General features: G+C 42.6%; 1 protein-coding gene across 1 annotated transcript; it reads right to left on the bottom strand.

Moving 5' to 3' along the window:
• Position 1: 1 nt before the first annotated feature.
• On the bottom strand, positions 2 to 8,285 carry LOC109529468 (zinc finger protein GLIS1-like; the record flags this gene model as incomplete). Its single annotated transcript, XM_019892839.1, has 6 exons — positions 8,094 to 8,285; positions 4,303 to 4,998; positions 4,014 to 4,175; positions 1,760 to 1,867; positions 210 to 282; positions 2 to 57 (listed from the first exon to the last, which is right to left on the bottom strand). Coding segments are annotated over exons 2-6 (990 nt in total), but the record flags the coding sequence as incomplete, so codon positions are not given.
• Positions 8,286 to 10,392: the final 2,107 nt, after the last annotated feature.

The raw sequence follows: 10,392 nt of genomic DNA, 5'->3' as shown, positions 1-10,392 counted from the left end.
AGTGGATGTCCACTCGGGGGGGCACGCAGTCCAAGTTACCTCCGTTAGTGTAAGAACCTGAAGGAGACACAATTGAGTGTTAGTCCATGTCAAGTGTTTAGTGGGGGGGTTATGAGAGAAAAAAAATCCTGCTTTAATAGCTTGTGTACAGCCGGTATACCTCAACTCAACTTCATTTATCGAGCACTTTAAAACAACCGTTATTCTACCTGGGAAGTTTTTTAATCCCGGAAGAGCTGATCCATTCAAGATGTCCAATTCTGGTACCGAGTACATGTGAATCTGTGAGAATGACAAAAATGCGTTAACACTTTGATAGTCATAGTTACTGGTAAAAGGTAACAATGAAACAGTCTGTCATGATAACAAGTGATGACACGCATGTGGTTGGTTGCAAGTCCAAATCAGGTGCGGTTCCAGGTCAAAATCTTGTGGCGTTTTAGGTTCACATCCAATGCGGTTCGCAGTCTAAACCTATGTGGATCCGACTCCAAACTTTGTATGGTTGCTGGTCCAAATAACATGCGGTTCCTGGTCGAAATCCTATTACCGAAATCCAATGTGGCTCCTGGACCGAATTCTTGGGTCCAGGTCCAAATACAATGTGTAACCATTTTCCAATTCAATTTGGTTCTAGGTACAAATTCTATGTTTAGAAAGGTCCACATCCTTATTGTTTTTTGATTGAAATCCTACGCGGGTTTAGGTTCAAATCCTTTAATTCAAATTCACTCCTATTCAAGGTACTGTACAAAGTTTATGTAGTCCCTGGTGCAACTCATTTGAAACAATGTCCAAATCCTTTCTAAAACCAACTCCATATTCTTTTGTTCCAGGTCCGCACCCAGTTTGGTTCATGGTCCACATCCCATATGGTTTCTACTCCAAATCCTATCTAAAACCACCTCCATTTAGCATTTGGTTCCACTGTCCATGCAGTATGTGCTTCCTGTTCCACATCCTATGCTCAAAATTCATTGCAGTTTCAGGGTCAAATCCCATGTGGTTCCCGGTCCTTCTCCTGTGTGGTTCTCGGTTCAAATCCTCAAAGCGCAGTTTGGCGCATGTTGCGGCACGCGATCGCACACGTGGCTGTGTTTAAAAAACCCCCAACAAAGCCTCTCAGTGTGTCACTTGCCTCCAAAGACAACAAATCAGGTCCAGATAGCACAGAACAATGGGCTCCCTCATCCCAACTTCCAGGTTATGTGTGTGTGTGTGTGTGTGTGTGTGTGTGTGTGTGTGTGTGTGTGTGTGTGTGTGTGTGTAATGCCCAATCCTGCTGGATCAAACTCTGTAAACACAATTTCTTCATGCAAAAACAGCCTGGAAGGTAGTCTGTATAAAATTCAAGGAGATGGGCACAAATACAGAAGAAATGTCTCAACTGGTTCTAATTGAACGAAAGGACAACATGTGTGGCTCGTTTGGGACAGGTGCGCTCTTATTTTTCTTGGTCCTGATACTTATGAGGCAACATTGCTTCCTGGAAAAGGCCACAAAAACAAACAAAATGAGCGCAGAGTCGGAATAAGACTCCATTGATTGTTACTGCTCATGGTTTGTGATAGTTTAAAAATTTTCAACCACGTCTGAGTCAAAGGATAAAATGTGGTTTGTTCGAAAAATGTGTGCAATTACTTGTCTTCGTCCCAAACACTTAGGAGGAAAAAAATATCTTCCCACAAATACAGGCAAAATTAGTGCGTATGCGAAATAATTGCAAATAAAGCTTCCTATAAGTGTTACACTGTTGTACCTTGGCTCCCTGGACACCTTTGGCGGAATGAGTCTTGACGTGTTTCCGCAGAGAGCTTGGGTCGGTGTAGCGCTTGGTGCAGCCCGGGATTTGGCATGCGTATGGCTTCTGTGAGAAAAAAAAAAACCCCACAAAACAATGGATTGATTTTATGTGATGAGGACAGAAGAAAACATCAAAATTCAAAATAAACCTGGAAGAACTGAACGAGTTGTCAACCTTTTAAACTAGACAGAGCGCAGACCTCCACCAAGGCTTAATTAACTCTTTGTCACCAACTACCCTCGTAGCTAAACACAATTCAAGTTTCATCCACTGAGGTTATTATATGCCCATTAGGTCAGGTGTCCAATGCAAGACCGGAAAGTAAAAATTCTGCCATAGTTTGGCTTTAAAGTCACTGATGATGTCGTGCAGGGGTGTCAAACTCATTTTAGTCGCGGGCCAATTTGGAGTTACACCTTCCTTCTGAGGGCCGCTATGACAGTGAAACCACAAAAGTATCACTTGTACACAACAGATCAATAGATTACTAATTTTGAAATAAGTGAATTATAATAGCGTGTTCAATTATTGTTCGAGTATAAACAAGGTCACAAAATTATTGCAAAATCTCAACGTTATGTATCACACATGAGAAGTTGATATTTCGGTACAGATTTTAGCGAGTTGACACACATGATTTGCTTTCGCGGGCCACATAAAATGACCCGGTGGGCCGGATCTGGCCCCCGGGCCTTGAGTTTGACACCTGTGATGTAGTGGTACACACGCCGGACTTGTGTGCGGGCAGCGTGGGATTGATTCCCACTCAGTGATGGTGGGAATGTGGGTGGGAATGGTCGTTTGTCTCTATATGTGCCCTGCGACTGACTGGCAACCAGTTCAGGGTGTAGTCTACCTTCCGCCCGAAGTCTGCTGGGATCGGCTCCAGCAACTCCCTGCGAAAATGGATGGATGGATAATTTGGCTTTAGCCCCACTTGCTTCAACTTCCAAGGAGCTTGTTTACCTGCCAGTTAAATCGAAGCACCTGTGACTAAAGCCAAACTGTGGCAGGAATTTTACTTTCTGGACCTTTGATTCGATACCTCTGCACATGGCAACACACAACAGCTGTTTTACAGCCTTAAAACACAAATATATTACTCCCCCCACCTCTGTCTCTCACTTGTATTTGTTTTTTGCTGCTTTTTTTTTTCAGGAAAACATATTGGTCTCAAGGTACGGTATTGGGATCAGGGGATGCAGATTTCTCTGAATATTTCAGGAAAAACTATTTTGAGCAACAGGCATTCCGGAGTCACCAAAACAAACAAGTTTCCCTTTTAGCACACTCACTTCTGACCTGAAGAGTAGGATGACAAGAGACTTTTTTTGTGGCATGTTTCCATTTTACGAGTTCTTGATTCGCCTGGCAACAAGTCTGCCAGCATGAAGCCGCAAGAAGAAGAGGGAAGAAAAAAAAAACCTCTCTTGAGCCTTGTTACGATAACAACTCACTAGTGGAACATTTGCCGTATCAACAATAAGTCTTCATTGCTTGCTGACAGTTGTAAAAATAAGTATGGCTCACGGCATCGCTTCCCAGCAGGCATTGAGATTTCACAATTTTTAAAAATTAATCAAATCACGGAACTATGCAGGAGTCGTGAGAGTGCTGATAGGATCAAGCAATCTGTGCTGTTTTGCACACAGTTCCATTCGTCTCCATGTCCTTGTTCTTCGCGGTTTACCACAAAATGCACCTTTTGGTAAGTTTCAGAGTTGAAGGTTGTCACCAAAATCACTTTTCCGCGGATTCTGTATACTCATTGCTCCGATGTCATCTCCAATCTCATTTACAGCCACTGTCTGTGAAGTCTTTTTTTTTTTTTTCTTTTTCACTCAGGGCCGACAACAAGGCACTGCCAGCAGCCATGCCAGCAAACTTCCCAAAGGTAAGCTGCATTCTTAGGGTGTAACCATAACTAGTTAGCTAACTACAGATCGCAATTGGACCGAGAAACTGCTGATGTGAACAAAGGCGCATCATGACTCACGCCCGACTTTTGGTGCGTCGCTCAGCGCACTTTTAGCCACGCCCCCTAAAAATGAGCAAAACAAATGCTGAAAACAAATTTAACGCTGTATGTTATTCTCAACTATTGAAACTAAATACCGTAGTGTCCAGTCTTTGCACACTTAACATTTCTTTTCTGTTTCGACCTGAAATCGACAATATATAGATGTGGGGGGTTAAGCAGTAGACCGACTGTGTCGAGGTGTGTTCGTTGGTGCTTGGCGCGATCGCTGGAGTTGCTGAAGGCCTTGAAGCAGCCGAGGTGCTGGCAAACGTACGGCTTCTCTCCCGTATGGCTCCGCAAGTGGATCTTAAGGTTCTCCAGGCGGGAAAATGCTTTGGAGCAGCCTTCAAACTGCAGAAAATTGCAACAAAAACATACAATGCTTTTTCCTCACTTAAATATTTGACTTTGCTTTTGCCTCCATTCAACAAGGACATTTTCCCTGAAAGTCTCCGGTTTCTTTATCATGCCAACTCACCATGCACTTGTTGGGCTTTTCCCCGGAGTGCACCCTCATATGGATGAGGAGCTTGTACCGCGCGTTGAAGGGCTTTCGGCGTCGGATGCAGTCGGCCCAGAAGCAGGCAAATTCTTCGCCCTTACGCTGGTCCACGTGCACCTTTTCAATGTGCCTCGCCAGTTCCTCCCGACTCCTGCAGGTGGCGTTGCAGTCATTCCAAAGACACTGCTGGTCACGTAATTTGTCCTCTGTGGGCTCTTGTTTTACACAGAGACAGCCCTCCAGAATATTTTGAGATGGGGTCCAATCGGGTAGACTGTAGGGTACAGGAAGGGTGGGTTGGGAAGTATTGCAGATCCTCTGAGAGGTTTTAGGACCCGTAGAGAATCCATCCTCAGTTCTGTCAGGGTTGGACCTACAGGTGAGATCCAGAGAAGCCATAGAAGTCCTAGGTGCACAGCACACCCCAATGCCACCTGAGAGTATGGACGACTGGACCCCAGAATACGAAGGTCTCTGGTGCTCCTCCACATCTTCGAAGAAACCAGGAAGAGTCATCTGAGCGTCTGGCGGTCTGAGGTCCATGGGTCCAAAGTCTGGGGGCCACATCTTTGTTGTCGATGGAAAGCCGTCAAGCCGTCCCCAATATCCCTCCGCTGTTGAGGATCACATTTTTAACATCTGGAGTCTCCACTGTCAGACATCTTTAGTGCGCTGTGTGGGTAAAACAAAATTCAACATGACACCCCAAACGTTACGACCCAAGAAAAGTCCCTTTGATCAGGAATCTTAGAGTTTCCATCAGTGAGTGGTACAAGCATTTTTCGGAAACCACTTTTGCGAGAGGCATCAAAACAGATTTATAATCCACTGGCAAAAGAACACATGCAAGACATTAATATGCCATGAAAAACATTTATAGTCCAAGAAAAGCCCTTCTGCACGATTAGGTTTTTCCTGACCAACAAATAATTTGGAAAGATACACATTTTTAGGACATACTTTTGAGAGGTTGTAAATGAAACCTGTATCCAGCGTCTTGTTAGTTGGGAAAGATGACAAGCCATCTCTAGTGGCTTCACTCATATATTGCTGATGTCATTTACATCAGGTAATGAGTCATGACTACAACCCGGCCGGGTTCTTTCTTGCGGATTGGGCCCAGACGATGAGTAAGTGGACTTCTAAAGAACCAGCCGGTCTCTAAGTGTATGCTTCACACACATGCTTTACTGGTATAGTCTGGCTTACTGTTTAATGGGCTTTCCTGTAACATGGAGGCATGGGAATTGTGAGCCAATCCTAATTAGAGAGATTTAAAGTGTGTCGGTAGAGATGGACGACCTTCAGGGTTCACAGTTTAGGGTCGGGGGGGGGGGTTGCGATTCTGCCGGGTTAGAGCAGGGATGGACAAACTTCTGTTGGGAATTGTGTTCAGTGTTAGGATGCGATACTTGAATGAGAGGTTTGAGTTAGGGTTCGTTTGAAAGGTACAGCGTGCAGAATTTAGCACTATCTAGTGGTGAACAAATACAATGCAATGAACCAAGCATGCGCTCTATGGTGCCTCGGAGAAACCAAATTTCACAAGGCTATCACCAAATTCTTCAGCAGAGTTGCAAGCAAAAATTTAATCAAATTACTCCTAGTATTCCATCAAGTGACGTACGAAGTAATAGCAATTGTTACACATTGCTGGCGTCCTAATGAATGCGGAACTACGGTAGCTAAGTTTGTCTCCTTCAGGCATCCGTAGCAGAAACATGGTGGCGAAACATGGCAGCATTCCATAGGGGAGGAGCACCCTATGTAATATAATTCTCGATTACTTCACCTACAATTACAATTAAAAACTCACGTTGATGTGGGAGAACGTAGTTTTTGGCATATTATTGAAATGAATAGTGGGGTTTTGAAAGAACGTACAATGAAAAATCAACAAATGTATGCACACACTGTCTTTCTAAACCGAAAGATACTGAAAGACATGAAGCATCACACTTGACCCCCATACAAAGTCCCACAAGTAGTCCAACCATCAAGAAAAAACATTCTGGGCTGTGGTCCATAAAAGAAGAGTGTTACGGTAAAACTAAGAAAAGTCTTCCCACAAAGCCCACCGCGAGCCAGCACACTCTACGGCGAAATGGCAACCCGGTCTCATGTGGTGTCTTTTAAAGATGCACTGGCTGAGTTTAGCTAAACACAGCTGTGGCCTTTCAAAACCACCAAATGTGCGCTCTTGACTTGCAAACGCTCGTGCCTCCTGGTCCATGAAAAATGTCACTGGGATCCAGAGAGATGCAAGCACATCGATTCTCTCTCTTGTTACTTCTTAGGGCCTCAGATAACACATCAGTGACGTAACTATTTTCACAACCCGTTGCTGGGCTTTTTTAATGACCCATGAGCCCCCAATGTTTCCACAGTCATGCAGATCGTTGGCCGCGGTCCGACAGTTTACACTTGCAGGGCCCCAGTTTTCAAAATAAAATCTTGTGAGATCTACTAAGTTGTGTTTTAAAACACATTCAGGGTTAGGGTTGAGGCTTACCTTAGGGGCAGCTGGAGGTTAGGGTTTGGAAGGTTTTGTGATAAGGATAGTGGTCGGGTTTGGTTGAGGATAGGGTTTCAAGATTACGGATGGATCAAAGTTAAGGATAGAGGGTCGGGACTAAGGGTAGAATTAGAGTAGTTACGGTTAGAGGTTTAGTGTTACGGTTGGTGGTTGTTGGACAGATGTTTTGAGGGGAAGATATGGAATAACAAATTGGCTTTTACTACTCTGTCACCACTGCCTCGTCCACTGTCCTCCAAATTGTTTACACGGATGGTCAACAGCCACAAGCTACGACCAAGTGAAATCATGGCAATAGCAGGTACTTTATTGGCCTCATGCGATCAGGGGTCAATGTGAAAATAAAGTAACTTTGGTGTCATGGAAGCAGTAAGATTTGTGGTGCCTTGAGATTTGAATGAACCGAGTGAAGATGCAGCAGTTTGTCAGAACGTTAAGTCTCCTTCAATTCTCCACAAATGAGGCTTTAAGATGTTTATTGCCACTCTCACTTGATATTTGATGTCAAGCTAAACAAAGAGAACTACACTCTTTGTGTTTAAAACAAAGCACAGAGCTTTTCCTTGGAAAAGTCAAGTCAGCAAACGCTAACAAACAATAATGAATAGGATTGATGGTGAGGCTGGTAAAATTTACACCAGGGGGCGTTTATATCTATCTATCTATCTATCTCTCTATCTATCTATCTATCTATCTAGAGAGAGAGGGAGAGAGAAAGATACTGATATAGATATAGTTATAGATAGTTAGATAGATAAATTGAAAGATGGATTCAAAAAAATATTTGTATCAGTTGTTCATGTGACTTTTTTGGTCATAAATTGATACCGGATTGCGCATAAGATATTTGCCCAACGCTGAAACATCGACACAACAATTTTGCGATAGTTGATATATTGGGTAAAACACAATCATCAACAATACATGACAGTCACAGACAACAGTTATTAGATATCAGACATAGTATCGCACCGATGTCGGACATCTATTTAGCGATACTATGTTGATACTTAAAACGGTAAATATAAGGTAATTTTTAAAAGGTGCATGAATTGTGCAGTGGAAATGAATCCTTATTCGTAAATGTAAATACCGGTAGCTAGCATTGTTTTTGCTTTCAGTGGACAATTACGGCGTAAAACACATTTAGATTACTTGTTGCAGAGTTTGTTGCATGTACACCCAATGAACTCTTAAAATTGTGGAAGAAAAGTAGAATGCATACACTCACATGGCACGTCACGCAACATCTGCTTGTCACGGAGCGTGCGAGGTTGAGGTCTGAATGAGCGACTCAAAGCGTTGCAAATCAGGTGGAGGAAGGTTGCTGCTGACTGCTGAGCGTCCTTGACGTCTGCACTCTGCTCTGGTCCAAGCTGTCTGTCAGGGTGCACGCTCACGTCGCAGGCAATGCTTCCATGTGTGGCGTGTGCACATGCAGCAACAGGCAGCCCCTCCACCCCCAAAAAGAAAAGACCAACACTTATCTTTACTTTTGATTTGAATAGCAGTTATTATTGTTGTAATAGTTAACATTAATATTTCACAAGAGATGATATAGTGATATATTATTAATGTACAACAAAACAAAATCTGCGATGAAATTAACAATTACACTTGACCACAGGAAAGTCTGTAATAACTATGTAATAATTATTTTTCAAGTAAATAAAAAATGTGTAAATGATCATCTTAATAATAATCATGATAATAATAATAATAATAATAATAATAATGATAATAACCTCACAATGCAGAGGTACTGGGTTCGATTCCAGCTCCAGCCTTCCTGTGTGGAGTTTGCATGTTCCCCCCGTACCTGCGTGGGCTTTCTCCGGGTACTCCGGTTTCCTCCCACATTCCAAAAACATGCATGGTAGGTTAATGGAACACCCAAAATTGTCCCTAGGTGTGAGTGTGAGCACAGATGGTTGTTCGTCTCTGTGTGCCCTGTGATTGGCTGGCAACCGGTTCAGGGTGTCCCCCGCCTACTGCCCGAAGACGGCTGGGATAGGCTCCTTGTGAGGATGAAGCGGATCAGAAAATGGATGGATGGATGGAGAATGATAATAATAATAACAACAATAATAATACAAAATATTGCTCTAATTAACAATGAAAATCATTATGAAACATCAATGCAAGGATTTATGATCAAAACAAAATAATTATGATTGTTAGATTTTTTTTAATATTATCACTGTATTTGACCACCTGCCCAAAACAAAATCTGTGCTCAAAGTCAAAATGAAAAATGTTCAAAATTATTTCATTATTAGACCACAATAAGAAAATAGGTGATAACAGTTGAAATATACTACAAGTAAATTACTAATGTCAGAATACAGGACGTAAATAGGTGATTAAAAATATTGTTAGACAACAAGACAATACAAATCTGTGATAAAAATCTACTATAAAATGTTTGAACTATTAGAGGACACAACATTATGACCCTTGAAAACCTTTTGGAATATTTTAGTGACCTCTTATTGCTTCAAATATTAAAAACAGCTCTCAAAAGTGAAATCAAATTTTTGGACATTTTCTCTCAGAAGATTAACACCAATGTACGGGTGATTTAGAATATTGTGAAAAATGCTGTGAAACGATCTGCCTTGTGCATTTACACACACACACACACACACACACACACACACACACACACACACACACACACACACACACAAATTCTCTTGACAAAACAATGAAGTTCTTCAAAGTATTGTCCGTGAACAAATTGAGCTGACATGATCTTGCCATCACATGTCTGGATGTCATCAACACCAATATGAAGGGGTAGTGAAGCCCCTCTTTTGAAACATCTGCTCCCAGCATGAGCCTGATGGAGGAGCTTCAGAAGGATGGATCTGGTTACGCTCTGGAACTGCAAGTCGGAGTTTTTATTGGAGAATCCCAGGAAATCACACACACACACACACACACACACACACACACACACACACACACACACATGCGCGCAGTCGTAAACAAACACTGTAGAACCAGATGTACAATTGGCAAAAGAGTTCGATAAAATTAAGATACATCAACATCTTTTTGGAACTCAGGTGAATGAAACTCATCTTATGGTCCTAAGGCCATGTTGTAAACATTCGGTATTGCTTCTAATCAAAAATGATTTTGTCAAAACTATTTTGATAAACAATACAATTGATGACATTTGGGATAAAATACAGGTAACACTGTCTGGTGTTACAATACAGTATTGACATCTTCTTCTCCTTTCGGCACGTCCCTATTCAGGGGTCGCCACAGCGAGTCAGTAATTTCCATCCGCCCCTGTAAACCGTCCTACCAACTCGCATGGTCGTCTTGGCAAAAGTTTTACGCCGGATGCCATTCCTGACGCAACCCTCCCCATTTCCCCGGGCTTGGGACCGGCACTGGGGAACAGTGCACCCCCAGGGGAGGGCACTGCCCCCCAGCGGCTGGGTTACAATACAGTATTGACATAAGTTGGTCAAATATCTGTATTGTCATGGGTGTCAAACTTCATGTCAATGGCA

Source organism: Hippocampus comes, unplaced genomic scaffold (assembly GCF_001891065.2).
Source record: "Hippocampus comes isolate QL1 unplaced genomic scaffold, H_comes_QL1_v1.1 scaffold255, whole genome shotgun sequence".
Classification (NCBI taxonomy): domain Eukaryota; kingdom Metazoa; phylum Chordata; class Actinopteri; order Syngnathiformes; family Syngnathidae; genus Hippocampus; species Hippocampus comes.
This window is presented reverse-complemented; position numbering and strand designations above follow the sequence as displayed.